The sequence below is a fragment of the Sebastes umbrosus genome, chromosome 2, assembly GCF_015220745.1.
Source record: "Sebastes umbrosus isolate fSebUmb1 chromosome 2, fSebUmb1.pri, whole genome shotgun sequence".
NCBI lineage: Eukaryota > Metazoa > Chordata > Actinopteri > Perciformes > Sebastidae > Sebastes > Sebastes umbrosus.
In genome coordinates, this window is record NC_051270.1 from 37,397,264 (window position 1) to 37,413,567 (window position 16,304).

At 39.6% G+C, this 16,304-nt stretch overlaps 1 protein-coding gene across 2 annotated transcripts; it reads right to left on the minus strand.

Moving 5' to 3' along the window:
* Positions 1-1,285: 1,285 nt before the first annotated feature.
* On the minus strand, positions 1,286-11,092 carry htatip2 (HIV-1 Tat interactive protein 2). 2 transcript variants are annotated; one of them, XM_037758080.1, is made up of 8 exons: positions 11,020-11,092; positions 10,693-10,908; positions 9,261-9,450; positions 9,063-9,170; positions 6,661-6,798; positions 6,464-6,525; positions 4,758-5,003; positions 1,286-1,892 (listed from the first exon to the last, which is right to left on the minus strand). In XM_037758080.1, exons 2-7 carry the CDS (start codon positions 10,806-10,808, stop codon positions 4,787-4,789), a joined length of 831 nt encoding a protein of 276 aa, XP_037614008.1. In that variant the 5' UTR covers positions 10,809-10,908; positions 11,020-11,092; the 3' UTR covers positions 1,286-1,892; positions 4,758-4,786. The 2 variants fall into 2 exon arrangements, with proteins under 2 accessions (XP_037614008.1, XP_037614000.1); XM_037758072.1 differs by having other exon boundaries at positions 10,693-11,022.
* Between the last annotated feature and the right edge of the window lie 5,212 nt (positions 11,093-16,304).

Below are 16,304 nucleotides of genomic sequence, written 5' to 3' on the forward strand. Positions count from 1 at the left end.
TCTTTCTAGCTTAGGAAGGTTCCTAACGGAGTGAAATGACCCGGAAGTATCTCAGGAGCAGCCATGATAAGAGCTGTTTGAATCCTCTAAATGCTAAGGAAAGGTGCTTTTCCTTTCTTATCTCTTTTTAACAGAAGATACACTGGACCGTCCTTTACCAATGTAAAGAGAGAAATGGGACTTTCTATAAGAGTATTAATGATACCGCTAATTGACTTCTTGCAGAACACTTTATCCATAACTTAATGTTTTACTCCTATTTCTCTTTGAACATCTTTGTCTACCATGCCTTTTTTTTTTATGATGATGATGCTTGCTGGCAGAAAGCCATCATTCATTTTATTATTTACACCTGTTTTTCCTACTGTGAACGTCAAAATGTCTATCAGAGTTGAGCATCAACTGTTTCACGTGTAAAATATCACCCCGGAAAGCATGTTTTCATGTCACGTCACCACTGTTTTTCCCCCCATTCATTCAGAATTTGAATCAAACAAAGCACCAGCAGGTTTATCAACACAAATTACTATTTTTAGCAGCATAAATGTATGGATATTATTATGAAATTCTATTCCCTAGTCTCAAGGAAAACCTGTTTGAGATCCTACAGAAAAAAGCCACCACTACGTATAGCAGGTCACCTGCTGTGAGGTGGCATGTTGACAGCTTCGACTATTGTGTGGGGGGAATAAAAAAAACATAAAATAAAATACATTAATCACAGATTTCTGGATGAGAAGAAAACCATATCATATAAATCTTTTGAATGTGTAACCATATTCAGTCACAAGAGGGTGCTGCTAGATCATGGAGAGAAAAGGCAAGTTTATTTGAATATCATACCTCAAACACTCAAAGGCAATTTGAAGTGCTCCACATTTAGAGCAATAATATACATCAATACAACAAAAATAGGAAGATAAAAATAAAGAAGAAAATTGAAAAATGACTCATTCTTATTCTGGTCAGTCTACCTTCATTTAACATCTTAATATACATGAACAAACACATGCTGGTATTCGCACGTGTTTTAAAGGTTTATATAATATTCTGGATATTTGACATTGCCAGCATAAGCATAATTTAACTTGGTTCCAAGATGATTTGTGACTTTTAAAAAAAAGAAAAAGAAGAAAACATATTAATCAAAAAATAAATCCGATCATAGGTTCATATGTGCCATAATCAAAATCAAACTGGCTGTTTAGCAGTTAAGACTTTGAATTGGTAACTTAACTTGTGGGACCGTCATTCAGCTTTAGAAACATTGGAAATGTAGACAAAATTCACTATCGACAAAGTTTATTCAAAATTGTTCCATTCCTGGTATCACTATAAAAACACTTCATATCTTCAATGGTCGGCGACTCAGCGTTGTATCTGCATGTTACAGATACCGTTAAATCTAAAATGAACAAATACTATATATTACCTGTACTATAGCATAGCATAGATATTTTGTATATGCATGCAATATATGCCGCACAGATGTAGACACCAGATATTATTAATATTGATACAGCCATTATGGAAACATTTTCCTAAATCAAACACACACACAGTTAAATAATTAATATAATTTAATAAAAACTCAAGCATTTATTTTAAGGCAGTGCGTTGTCTCAGAGAACAGATGATGCACATCAAAAAGCAAGACAATAGTTCCCTGATGAAAATATTACAATATCATGAAAGACCACAGATATTAAACCCAGATACAATTAAATGATTAAGTATTTTATGGATCTGGATATTTTAGGTTGTTTTCTCCATAAAGAATCTAGCAGAACCCACCACAGTCAGTACTTTGGCATGATGATGATGATGTTGATGATGATGATGTGAATAGTGTTTGCAGTATGTAGTCGTCTCTGTACAGCTGCTGGAATTACCTGAAAAGAGGAAATAAAATCAAGTTTGGAGACACAGGTCACACAGACAGTCACAAGTGAACTTTGAACTGAATTGTTAGCTTGATATGAAAACTAAAAGCCTTTTGTTGTGCTTATATAAAGTAGTGATCATCTTAGTGGAACATTTTTAATGTGACTCTATAGCAAAATTGGTCAGGATTTTAAAACTCCTTTAATCTGAGCCCCAATCTTAACGGGAAAATTCACCACCTTTTACGTGGATGTCCAGTCAGTGTTTGTTGGTAAATGTAGTTGACCGAATACATACACCTCCAGATTCGATACTATCACGATACTTGGGTGCCGATTCGATATGTATTGGGATTTTTTAGTATTGCGATTATACACGTATTGCGTTTCAATATTACGATTTATTGCGTTTTTGGTTAACTTGTTTAACACTAGACCATTGGAAAAAGTGGAATCATACACTTCTAGGGGCTTTTACTTGGGAAAATATCTAAATAAATACAGTAAAAATGTTTAATTTTCAGTATGTATGTAGTCAGAGATGTCCTGATGTCAAATATATCAGTCATTGCCAGGCATTATTTCTCACTCTTTTTTTCCAGCAACCCAAAAATCAAAGAATAAAGACATTTCCCTCACAAATTAATGGTATTTTCTTTTTAATTTATAGGGGACATGTAATGTTTTATACTTCTGGTGAATAAAATCCAATCAATCTTATTTCCATATATGTATTTTTTATATACAGTTCCCTTTGTTAACCCCTTATTTTGAAAACTGGACGTAGTCACACGTGTCTACTTCCCTTTAACTTCTCCAAGGTCATCTCTAGCTCTCCCGTCAGCTCTGTTCTCTTTGTACATCCATGGTCAGCTCCATCGGGGCCGTTTGAATGCATTTAACATAAATGTCAGTATATGGGTGCTCTACAGTTGTAGCGTCGGCCCATTTGACCACGGAGATGAGAGTGACGGCCGGCTTGACCGCAACGTTACTGCAATACGATAACGTTTCCTGTCCATGACAGAGTTAGCATGCAGCTTTAGCCGTGATGTTTAGCTCTGCTTTTCCTGCAATGTGTGAAACCAAAAGTGTTTCCATCCTTTACTGGATGTGTAGTGTTTACCACTTTGGATTGAATATGTGAGGGTGCAGGTCGTGTCCTCGCCGACCCTCTGCTGGTTTCTGCTCGCCACGGCCGGCCGGCTACTGTTTGTTTTGAGTGACGGATACTGAACGTATATGAAGTCACGTTACTCAGACTACAACAATAAAAGCGGTACCTTCCTTCTACCTCTGCATAGAGTCAAATGAAGCAAATACATAGATTCTGGCATTAAAAAAAATATTTCAAAATTGTAACAAAAAATCGCGATACATAGGTGAATCGTTTTTTTCCCACCCTTACTGCTATATTGACCCAGAAAGCTGAGTTTGCAGCTGCAAAATCTGTTGTTCTTCCTGCATCCAGCGCCGTCATTTGATGTGACAGTGACGTAGTTGGAGACACGGAAGGACTACAGGCTGCTATTTCAGGCGCCTTGTTCTCTTTGCTTGTATTGTAAACTGCGAAAACGTCATCCAAAAGTATGAGTGCAGAGGATGTTATGGACAAGGATACTTTTTACAGTGTTTTGGCTGATTCGGTTATTCAACAGGATTTTATTCGAGCCAGAGTACACGGCCGAAGAAATACAGCGGAGAGAGGCCGAGGCTGTGGCTGCATTAGCCGCGCAGGAGGATATGGCCGCTGGGGAGCCTGGGCGTCAGAAGCTAGCGTGCAATGCATCCTGGTACATGTAGGCACTGCCAGCACGACTCCGAGAGCAGGTGAGCTCAGCTTTCTCGGTCAATGTGGCACACGCTGGGGAATTTATTGCTTCAATTAAAAGGCAAATTTTCCCTTTTAAGAAGAGCGTTGTCATGGAAACTAAATTGGTTATTCATTATACTTATTTGTTCTGTTTGTGTGTAATCTTAGAGTGCAAACTGCCATTTAAGTTTATAGGAATGGTGCATTAACATTAAAGCTTCAGTAGGCAGAATGTTTTTGGCATCATTGGGCAAAAATTCCATAATAACCTTTCAGCATATTGCAATTCAAGTGTTCTGAGAGAAAACTTCCTAGACTTCTGCTCCTCCTCATAGCTCTGTTTTCAGGCTTTAAAAAATCTAGCCCGTGACAGGAGACTTTGGCCAATCACAGGTCATTTCAGAGAGCGCGTTCCTGTTGAGCGTTCCTATTGGCTGTGCTCCAGCTGGTGGGCGGTGCTTGGTATTTCCTCAACCTGATCTCAACCTGGCTGCCGGGTCACAAACTTTCTAATTTTACAGCTAAACAGTACAGTACAAGATGATTCTGAAAACATTTGAGATGAGAAATAGGCATTACAGTAAGATAATATTGATTCATACAGTATTTGATCAGCGCTGCCTAGTTTGACCGTTTGATCGGAGTTCATGAGTGATTGACAGCTGCTCAGAGACGGCAGACTCTAGCTCAGCTCTGATTGGTTGTTTTCCTCCGGTCTGTGAAACCTTTTAGATGAAATCTTGCAGATGCCATTATAAAGATGCCGTTTTATAAAAATAACTTTTTTAAATCATATTTGCTCCATTTCTACCCACTGCAATTTTAAGATACAGACAAAATATATATATATGTATATTCCTTGCATAAAACAGGATTAATAACGTGCAGACACGACAACCCATTTGTGTGATTCCCTGCCTCACCAGAGTCCTGTGTCTAATGTAAATGGCTTGACATCCACATAGTCATCAGATAAGTGTCAAGGAGGCCAACATGGGTCAGTCCCATGCCAGGAAACCTTGCTTGAAATTAAATGAGTAAATGGGTAATCTTTTTCTCACCTCAGTATATTTCTTGCTCTCTCTCTCTCTTATTTCCCTGCACTCTTTCCCAGAGTGGCGATGTCTTTGTTCTCAAGGATCTCCGTCTTCTGCTCAGGTTGAAGCAGAGTGTTTGACACCATCGCTTTAGCCACCGCTTGGATTGGGATGGACATGGACGTAGAACACACAGCAGAAAAGGCATTGAAGAATTTCCTGGCCATCCACTCAGCAGGCCGACTCTCCTGCCTCTCTACCAGCAAAACCCTGTTGGAGAAAAACACAAAGGTATTGATGATTTAGAGATTGGATCAGCTTATTTAAAGGTGCAGTTGGTAACTTTTATAAAAATAACTTTTTTTTATCATGTTTGCTCAAAGTGTCATTATATCCTGCCAGAAGTACATGAGACAGATAAGCTGTGAAAACAATCATGTTCCTCTGTCTGCTGTTAGTGCTCCTAATGGCATTTTGCAAAATTCAACCTCGCCCGAAGAAAAACAACCGATCGGAGCCGAGGAGTCTCTAATGCAGCTGTCAATCACTGCTCGTGAATCAAACGGTCAAACTAGGCAGCGCTGATCAAATATGAATCAATATTCTGTTACTGTAATGTCTATTTCTCTCCTCAGATGTTTTCAGAAACATCTTGTATAGTGCACTGTTTAGCTGTAAAATGAGAAAGTTTGTAACCCGGCAGCCATGTTGACAACAGTCGAGCCAAAACCAAGCACCGCCCACCAACCGGAGTAAACTTTCTCATTCTACAGCTAAACAACAAGATGTTTCTGAAAACATTTTAAGTGAGAAATAGGCATTAGAGTAACAGAATATTGATTCATATTTGATCAGCGCTGCCTAGTTTGACCGTTTCATCTGAGTTTGTGAGTTTTGCAAGCATTGATTGACAGCTGCGTTAGAGACTCCTCGTCTCTGATTGGTTGTTTTTCTTTGGGTGGCATCTTTCAAATGCCATTAGAAGCACTAAAAGGAGGCAGAGGAACCTGCTTTTTTCAGGTCTGCGCTCTCCGAGTGCACTTCTAGTCTGTATCATGTGAAACTGTGCATTTCAAATCTTTGTCATGGTCTGTACCACAGTAACTTTGTTATAATTTGGCACATTAAAATTCCACATCCACACTATTACTATCCATCCATGACTTTAAACATAAGTCACATGGTGCCACATAAGTGCCTTGTTTACTGGATGGAGTTTTGGTAACCTGTCAAACTGGCAAATCAGCAGCAAGGGAGTCAAAACAACCTCGATCACAGTCCCTGAAACATTAATAAAGCATAATGTAAAGCTCTTCTTCTCTAGTGTTGAACTAAGAACGCATGACATGGAGGAATATGAGCACCGGCCCAGATTCGGTTTTGTTCTGCTCAGCGTCCATTTGCATTATAAACAACCAGCAGCTATCGGATGTCATCATCTATCCCCACATCCCCGCATGTTTTGGTGTCATTTCCTGTAGCGGGTTGAGATAATGATGACATACATAACTTATTCAGTTACTCAGCTGAAAGAAGATGCATTTTTTTCAGGCATGTCTGCAAATATTGGCCAAGTTGACAGGATTCTCAACTGTTTGACTATACACAATACTTCTGTTGTACAGAATGTATTCATTTATCTATGCATTTTTGTTTAGTTTGGGGACAATTTTTCTTGTCTCATATGGTGAATTTGGAAGTCGATCTCATAAAAAAAGTAAATGACTCACCCTGGTCTGTAAATGGCAAATCTGTCAAGACCCAGCGCCTCAATCTCTGCTTCCACTTGTCCCTGGAAGAAGAAAATCCATTTCATGTTGACCTTTCAGTGACTGTCCACTTACTGAGACACACAGGGAAGCTTTAGTTGAGAAAAAGAAGAAGACCCTCAGTATGTGGCCCGCTGTAGAGGATGGAAATAAAGTACCTTGACTTTGAGGTAGAGGAAGTTGCTGTTTTTGTCGGCTCCTCTGGAGGACTCCAGGTGGAACTGTGTGCAGCCTCCTGTCTTGGCGAGCTCTGCTGACTTTAGAACGTAGTCATGATCGACGCGGATGAATCCTTCCTGAAATGAAAGAGAGAAGTAACAGAAAAACATTATTTTGACAGCATTTTGACATTGAGAGGCGTCTGCCACAGCTTTCCTATCAAATGAACATTCATATAATGTTGTGAATAAATAATGTGTCATTATTATATTATTAGGGCTGTCAAAGTTAACGAAATAATAATGCGTTGACGCAAATTTGTTTTATCACCACTAATTTCTTTAACGCAATTTGTGATTCTTAGGTTGTGGCGGGCTCAGTTTTAAATCTAGAGTAAAGATACTGGTACAATATGAAACTATAAAACCTAAAGAATCCATCCGTACCAACCATGTCATACTAGCTTGTCGCGAAGGAGGTTAAATAACGCTCCAAACTTATGACAATTTTGGCGAGGTAAGACCGGCATGGCCATTTTCAAAGGGGTCCTTTGACCTCTGACCTCAAGATATGTGAATATAAATGGGTTCTATAGGTACCCACGAGTCTCCCCTTTACAGACATGCCCACTTTATGATAATCACATGCAGTTTAGGGCAAGTCATAGTCAAGTCAGCACACTGACACACTGACAGCTGTTGTTGCCTGTTGGGCTGCAGTTTGCCATGTTATGATCTGAGCATATATTTGACATACTAAATGCAATACCTGTGAGGGTTTCTGGACAATATCTGTCATTGTTTTATGTTGTTAATTGATTTCCAATAATAAATATATATATACACATTTACATAAAGCAGCATATTTGTCCACTCCCATGTTGATAAGAGTATTAAATACTTGACAAATCTCCCTTTAAGGTACATTTTGAACAGATATAAAATGTGTGATTAATCGCGATCAAATATTTTAGTCGACTGACAGCCCTATATATTATACCCAGGGTCTGAAATTAGCACCCTCCAAATGGGGGTATATTGTTGGCAGTGATGGGTGAAATCATCAGGACACCTGCCACTTGGGCAGGCAGGGAAAACGCTAGTGATGGGAATAAAGATTTCACCCGCCACTGCCAACAATTTACCCGCATTTGGCGGGTGCTAATTTCAGACCCTGGCTGCAGGGATTAGGCTTTTCCCTAGGGATGCACCAATACTGATACCGGATTGGATATCGGGCCGATACAGACTCAAACAGCTGGATGGGGATCATCTATTAAATTAAATTCTATTTGTATATATTATATACCTTATAAACTGGAATTTTAATTCCTCTTTAAGTTTTGACCAATATGCATTAAAAAGGTTTACACCTGAATTGTAATTCCTGTTAATTTTTTACCAAGTTGCTGGTGTACATTTTATTATTTTAATAATAAATAACAATTCACTAATTTGTATTTATGTATTTATTTGTTATATTGTGTTTTACAAAGTCAGGAGAGCAATGTTTAAGTCCAGCCTGGTGTCTCCTTACACATAAAAGAATGATCCCAGTCACTTCCACACAGTGAGGCATACAGCTCATTAATTAAACACTGGTATCAGATCGGTACTCGGTATCGGCCGATACCCAAAGCCCAGGTGTCACTGTCCGCATCGGGACTGAAAAAGTCACATCGTGCATCCCTACTATTCCCAAAGCGAGCCCTTCTGCACCTCAGTGCTCTCTACCTGCGCTCGGAGGCCAGTAGGGCGAGGTGGTGGTTGAGTGGGTGTGTGATGTCATAGATATAGAACTGATTTTGCAATGGCCTTATTGTTTAGCTCTGCGATGTTGGGTGTGGAGAGACCAATTATCCTGGCAGCAGTGTTGGTTATGCTTGTGAGTTTGGCCCAGTTAGTAATGAATAACATGTTAAAGAAGCAGGTGGAACAGGACAGTAGAATGGCCTGAATAATGCTCTGATACAACAACAGGGGGAGATTTTTTTTTAGCATAAACACATAAGATATATAAACATTTTTGATAAGGATCTCTTGAATTTGTTTTTTTAAGAGACCAAGCTATGTCCACAGCAGGACATTTTACAGTTGACAATACTTGCCAGTCCTCGGACGGACAAACTGTGTAATAGTGTTGCTGTTTCTAAATTAACTCAAACATGTCTTTAGCATTCTGTCCTGCAATTTCTTGCTACTTACTGGCTGATTTCTACGGCAAAACCAATGTAATGTATTTCGATGAGCAAATATTGGCAGATGTATTGGCCTAGCCAGTTTATCAGTCCTAACAGATACTCTATAGTGTATTTTGGTAATGTTGTGCTACAGTACAACAGTGAAATTTTAATTGATTCACCAGTAAAGAACCTGTGTTGGATTTATAAAGTTTAACTTACAGTCCCTGCTTTCGCTTTGGTTGTTCCCAGGCAGCAGTAGCCAACATCATGTCCCTGGAAGGCTGCAGCATAATCATCAAGCTTCTCAAAGTCCACCACCTCTTGTACCTGGAGGCATAGAAAACACAGTGTGAAGCAAACCGTCACTCTCAACATGATGAATCTCAGGTAATGGGAGTCAACTGACTACCCACTAACCAGGTTTTCATATGCTTTGTCCTCAAAGGTGAGCTGTCTCCTTCCGATGAGCGTGATCTTGGAGAAGATGTTGCGCCCCATCAGCTCCTGAAGCAACAATTTGCCTGTTTCCCCGGAGGCACCGAGGATGAAACAGCTTTTATTTTGCTGCCTGAAGTTTTCCTCCACAGTCTTCATGTCCTCAGCCATGCTGTGTGCAAAGACAAAGTGACTGCAGGTAATGCCAAAGTCAAACAACGGTGTATTATATGCAGGCAAAGTGTGCAACTGTGAAACATGCTGTGTAAATAGTGTTTACTATCTTGGCATAAGACATATTTTCACATACGTATTTGGGCAATTAATAGGAAATTAATTTTGTAGTCAGATGACTGCCATTGACAAGAAACGCTATCTTCAGACGGAAGCTAGTTTGGTGTTAAGAGGACAGAGACCATGTACCACCTCAGAAAATATTTGACCCTCCAAGTACCACCATTATGACCAGGGGGGGTGGGCAATTATTTTTCCTGGGGGGTCCACATGAGAAACCCAGATTGTTGCCAGGGGCCAAACAAATTCTGTCAGACGTAACCTCTATTTTATCACTACATTAATTTATAGAAAACATACTGCACACTTATTTTTCAGCATTTATTATACTGAAAATCACTCTAAACATCATATTATTAAGAAAATTACATTATATGCAGGAGTTTTTGAACTGTACAGGACTGACTGTTTTGGGTAGTAATGTTTCCATTAACAAAACAGAGAATCCCCAGCATGACAAACTATAAAGTCATGCACTACAGGTCCAAAAGGCCCTCTTTATCAGGGCAGGGAGACACAGTACTGTAGTGTACTTTATTATCGTCATCTATAGTGGTTGTTTGCATAAAACCACACAATTCAAATGATTATTTAAATATTTGCTTTGTTTAAATCAATCTTGGCAAGCTGCTCAGAGCTAGTGTCTGGAAGTTACAGATCACAATTATCTCTCTATTATCTAGACTCTCGTCGACCTCGGTGGACGGCAGTAATCGAGGTTATAAACTATGTAAAACTGTAAAGTAGTGGATGCAATTTATGACGAATTTATGAAAACATGCATACGATTCGGAGTCCAGTCATAGTTTTGTTTTACAAGGCGAGTATGTTTCCTAAAAAACAAAGGGAACCTTTAAGTCACCTGTTTCTTAACGGGGTTTGGTTTGACTACCAGAGACGACCCAGGGAGGAGAAATTATATCATTGTTTATTATCTCTGACGTTTCTACTGGAGGTCCACAGGTCTGGGACCATCGTAGCTAACGCTGACATCAATACTAACGTTACTCATATCCACATTTAGCTAACGTTACGTTACAAGTACGTCTCCTAATGTAACGCTTGTATACATGTGCCAGAGTCCAGCTGTCAGAGCAGCTAAACAGAGACGGGTCATTACCTGCTGTATTTAACCGGATCAGGGTCGTCGAGATAAGTCAGAACCGCTGCAATGACAACAACTACTGCAGCTAAGAGACCGGTCGCTTTTCCCAGGGTGGTGTCCAGTAGTTTCATTACACACACTGCTGCTAGGAGCAACGATCACACTGCTGGATCACTTCCTGGTTGCTTCATCTCTCTCCGGACGGTGCTCTCTGTCTGCTTCACTGATAGGCTGAGGACACAACATAGATATAACCGTCACCGTCAACGATAGACGGTGAAAAGAGTTCACAGCACAACTGTTCATTGTATATTATATGTATCTGGTTTGATGTGATAGTACATTCAACAGGAAGGGAGAGAGACGCTTGAACTTCAACAAGACTGTCTCATCCTGATTTTCCACCATAGACAACGCTTTATGGACTGCGCATGCGCAGTGGCAATTTGGAAAAGCACTGCCTATAGCAGTGGTTCTCATTTATTATACTGAAACTCACTCCAAACAGCATATTATTAAGAACATTACATTATATGCAGGAGTTTTTGAATTGTACAGGACTGACTGTTTTGGGTAGTAATGTTTCCATGAACAAAACTTAACAAAACAGAGAATCCCCCAGCATGACAAACTATAAAAACATGCATTGCAGGTCAAAAAAAGCCCTATTTTTTGGGGCAGGGAGGGAAGCCTACTGTACACAGTACTGTACTGTACTTTGTTATTGTCATCTATAGTGGTTGTTTGCATAAAAACACACAATTCAAATGATTATGATTATTTGAATATTTGCTTTGATAAAAACAAATCTTGGCAAGCTGCTTAGAGCTAGTGTCACAATTCTCTCTCTATTATCTATTTTATATTGATGTGAAAACATCTCCTAACAACTGGATAGATTCATTGTCCCACACAAACATACTCTTTGTCCCACATTTGGTTAGTTAGTTAGGATCTGGTCACCCTACTTCAGACATGTTTCATGGTGATAAACTGAAACACATTTCAATTTGAATCATGTTAACATAAGACGAGATATTCCTTTATTAGTCCCACAGCGGGGACATTTGCAATGTTATTGAATGTAAATCCAACTTACATACCACTACATGTGTGGTCTCTTGCAAACTGGTCAGTTCACACTGTTGAAAACAAAAGCTCTTGAACATAAGAAACACACTTCCAAAATATTTGTGTGATGGCCTAATTTGAGGAAAATTCTACGGATGTTTTAAAATGCTAGAATTGTAAATAAAAAAAGCTGATAAGATGTTGAAGAAAAGCATCTGATGTGAAATATAGCTGTACAGAAAACAAGGTCCCACAGCAACGAGGAGAAAGCGAAAGGCTCTCCATCCTTACACTGATGAAAGCCATTTACACATCATGCGCTGTATTAAAAACACACACAATGAAAGGCTTTTTAACTTTAGGATACCTTGGATCTTTTCTTTCCAAATAAGTTGAAAAGTTGTCCGGGATGGCAGCACTTGTGTGTAATTCGGTCAGGAAATCCAGCCTGGACCCGGAGCGCGAACCGAACCCTGAAAAATGTCTTTGCCTTTTGTCAGACCTTCAGGGGGTTTCATTAGCCAAAACCTCCACACAAAGAAAGCAAGTCCAGTCACATGCAATGAATTCATCAACACCCCATGTTTTTAACACCCCTGCCACTTCGAACACAAGGCATCGACCCAATCTAATAGAATATGATGGAGCCAGGGATGATCCTTTAAAGATGTCAGCAGTAAGAGACAGAAAGAAAAGAGGCTGAGGTTGAGAGAAGAGGCCTTAAACTGGCACTCTGCTGAAATGAAATGTCGCCTCTTTGTTCCTTAGCCGCGGGTGCTAATTGGGCCTAGCGGCGGGGAGGAAAGCTGCTGCTGGGCTCCTGTCTGTCGCACCTGTTGAGACATTGTCTCTCACATTGATCAGACAGGAAGTTGGAGTAAGAAGGCTTATGCCTCAGTGGGTGCGTGGCAGAAACGTGGTTCAATTTCCTTTTAGAGCTCCGCTGCTGGAGGTGGAAATACCAATGGTGGTCAGTGGTCAATTGCGTTTGACCATTGATTATCTTGCACTAAAGCACATATGGATCATAAAGAGTTGGTTTTCATTGGCTTTTTCCACATTCTTTATACCTCAATCACAGTCCCTCCTGCCTTTTCCTCAGCATTGCATAACGTTTGATGTCTCCGTCGCTGCTGTTCTGCCACACTTCACCTGAAGCACCATTCAGACAGGATTAGCTTTTATAACAGTGGATGTGAAATAATGGCTCACACAGTTCATACTGCTACCTGTGATATGAATTAGTGATGCATTGAAGTTGATACCAATGTTCGATATTTTCTAGGGCTGGGACGATACACCTGTCTCCCGATTCGATACTATCACGATACTTGGGTGCCTATTCAATATGTATTGCGATTTTTAAGTATTGTGATTTGATATTATAATTTATTGCAATTTTTGTTAACTTTTTAACACTAAACCATGGGAAAAAGTTGAATCATACACTTCTAGGTACTTTTATTTAAGAAAATATCAAAATATTACAATAAAATTGTTTGATTTTCAGCACGTATATAGTCAGAGATATCCTGAAGTCAAATTGTCAGGAATTATTTTTTTAAATTTTTTCCAGCTAACCAAAAATATAAAGAATAAATACATTTCCTTCACAAAATTGTGGTATTTTCTTTTTAATTCATAAGGGACATTCAATGTTTTATACTTCTGGTGAATATAATCCACTCAATCTTATTTCCATATATGTATTTTGTATATACAGTTCCCTTTGTTAACACCTTATTTTGAAAACCGGATGTAGTCACGTGTGTCTACTTCCTCTAACTTCTGAAAAAAGGTCATCTCTAGCTCTCCCGTCAGCTCCGTTCTCTTTATACATCCATGGTCAGTTCCATAGGGGCTGTTTGAATGCATTTAACAAAATGTCAGTATATGGGTGCTCTACAGTTGTAGTGTCGGCTGATTTGACCACGGAGATGAGAGTGACGGCTAGTTTGACCGCACGTTACTGCGATACGATAACGTTTCCTGTCCATGACAGAGTTAGCATGCAGCTTTAGTCCTGATGTCTAGCTCTGCATTTCCTGGTAATGTATGAAACCCAAAGTGTTTCCATACTTTACTGGATGTGTAGTGTTTACCACGTTGGATTTAATATGTGAGGGTGCAGGTCGTATCCACGCAGACCCTCCGCCGGTTTCTGCTCGCTACGGCCGGCCGGCTACTGTTTGTTTTGAGTGACAGATACAGATCAAATATGACGTCACGTTACTCAGACTACAACAATAAAACCGGTCACCTCCTTCTACCTCTGCATACACTCAAATTAACTCAAATATATTGATTCTGGCATTCAAAAATCTATTTCAGAATCGTAAAAAAAAAAAAATCACAATAAATAGGTGAATCGATTTTTTTTCCCACCCCTAATATTTTCCCACCTGCACTGGCAAATACTGATGCATGTTTCTGTAAGATTTTTTACTACAGATGCAGGTGAAAAACAGGTAGAGCAAAACTGATAATGCTCTTTAAGGTTGGTACAGGCAAATGCCAATAGTAGACTAATATATTTAGGCATTTGCTAATGTTAATGGATTTGCACCTGATAAGAGATGCACAGATATACTGCAGTAGGACAGCATCTTCACACCAAAACATGTACCATGTGTCACATGCAATTTCTGCAGTTGAGGCTGAAAATGCACAAACAATAAATCTCCAACCTGGATGGTATAGAGCAAAGAAAAGCTACAGCTGAACCAGGGTTGGGATGTTTAGTTTAATCGCAACTGTACAGTATTTTCATTGTATTTAGTCACAGAAAAATGACCAAACTTTTTTTACAAGGCTCAAAAATAAGGCTTGCCCGCTTGCCTGGGGCAAGTAAGATGCCACATCGGGCCAGCAAATCTAAAAACGTACTTGCCCGATTGGGCAAGTAGTAAAAAAGAATTTAACACATTGTTTGTTTCCAAAGCTGATAATGGAAGTAGCTCATGAGAGTGAGCGATTTTGCTTCTTTCTCATATCGTTTATGAGCTGAAGCACAAGCGAACATTTCAATTATCCTGGAAACAGGGGTTTAGTTGGGTGGCGTTTGAGGATGTGGGCAAAACTTTAACTGTGTATTGCACAGTTTGCCGTAAGTTTGAGAGCAAGGCGGATAAAACATGACGATTGGCTTTAGTCTTATTTATTTGATAACCACTATTTTAACTAATTTGTACAGGGGCAAGTAAAAATTGACTTTGGGCAAGTTTCTGATCCACTTGCCCGACCAGGCAAGTGGAAAAAAACATTAACGTTGAACCTACAGTTCAATACTATACATGATTCCAGGTTTACGTATCAACGCATTTATACTAACTATGACTGTACAAAAGTCCTTATTCATTCCTTCTTAAATGTGCTTAAATGTGCACACAACTGATTCCAAGTTTCACCATTTTGACTTTTTTCAAATTGTTTTTGAACCTCAGTTTTCTTATAGCTTGTAGTGCAAAATGCAAATGATAAAGCAACATTTATTTATTTTTTGGTTTATTTAAGACAGGCACATTGTAAAATAAATGTATTGCTCCAGACAGAGCAAAATGCTAATTTCCATCTGTTGTCCCTGGGCATGTGAAATACACATAACAATATAAAAATGTCAACTCCACATTAATAGATACTAGGGATGGAACGGTTCGGGTAAAGAATCCAAACCGTTCAGTCCGCTAGTCACGGTTTGGGTCGTGTATGCATCGTTCGGTTCATTTGAAATAAGTTATGAGGCCGATTGTGTATTATTTTCATGTAGAGTTTGGCTCCCGTTTATTATCACACTAGAAATCAAGGCCTATTGAAGGAGCCTGGGACTCGGGCGGACGTCTCTCTTGAGGTACGGGGTATAACACATGCGCAGTGTAACTGAAGCTGCGGTCGTGCCTTGTGGTTGGCTCAATTTCGTGGAGTGCGGGCGAGATTTTACTGCGCATATGTTGTACCCCAAAGATATGACGCGTGACCCAGCCTTCTTCACAGATGAAGTGCAGAGTGTGGCTGTCAGAAAGTTAAGGAAATGGGGAGTAGACACGATAAAGTCCAGTTAGAGGATCCACCAGCATCGTTTCGCTCTGCTGTATGGGAGCATTACGAATTTAGTGTTTCCTAGAAAAATGACAAAAAAAAATGGTGGATAAATGGCCACTGTGTAAGCACTGTGCAGCACGTGTGGTTTAAGCTAGCGGCAACACTTCGGGTAGGAATGAACAACTCCTCCTCCCCGCAGCATTTAAACAGCCTCTACATGCAGACTCAGACAGGGCAAAAAACACAACTACAGCATCGGGGAGGTTTATAGTGAAAGACATGCAGCCTTATGCAGTCGTGAAGGACGCTGGATTTCAGCATATGATTAACGTAGCGTTACTTGAGCCGCGCTATACACTTATAAGCAACACAGTAATTCCAGCAGCACAATCCCTGTTATGTATTTTATATGTATTAATTATTTTTAAATAACACAGTGGTACAGAAATCCAACCGTATTCCTCCAAATACTGCACTTTTTGAGTGGAAAAACTAATATTTCAATTAAGAGCTGATAA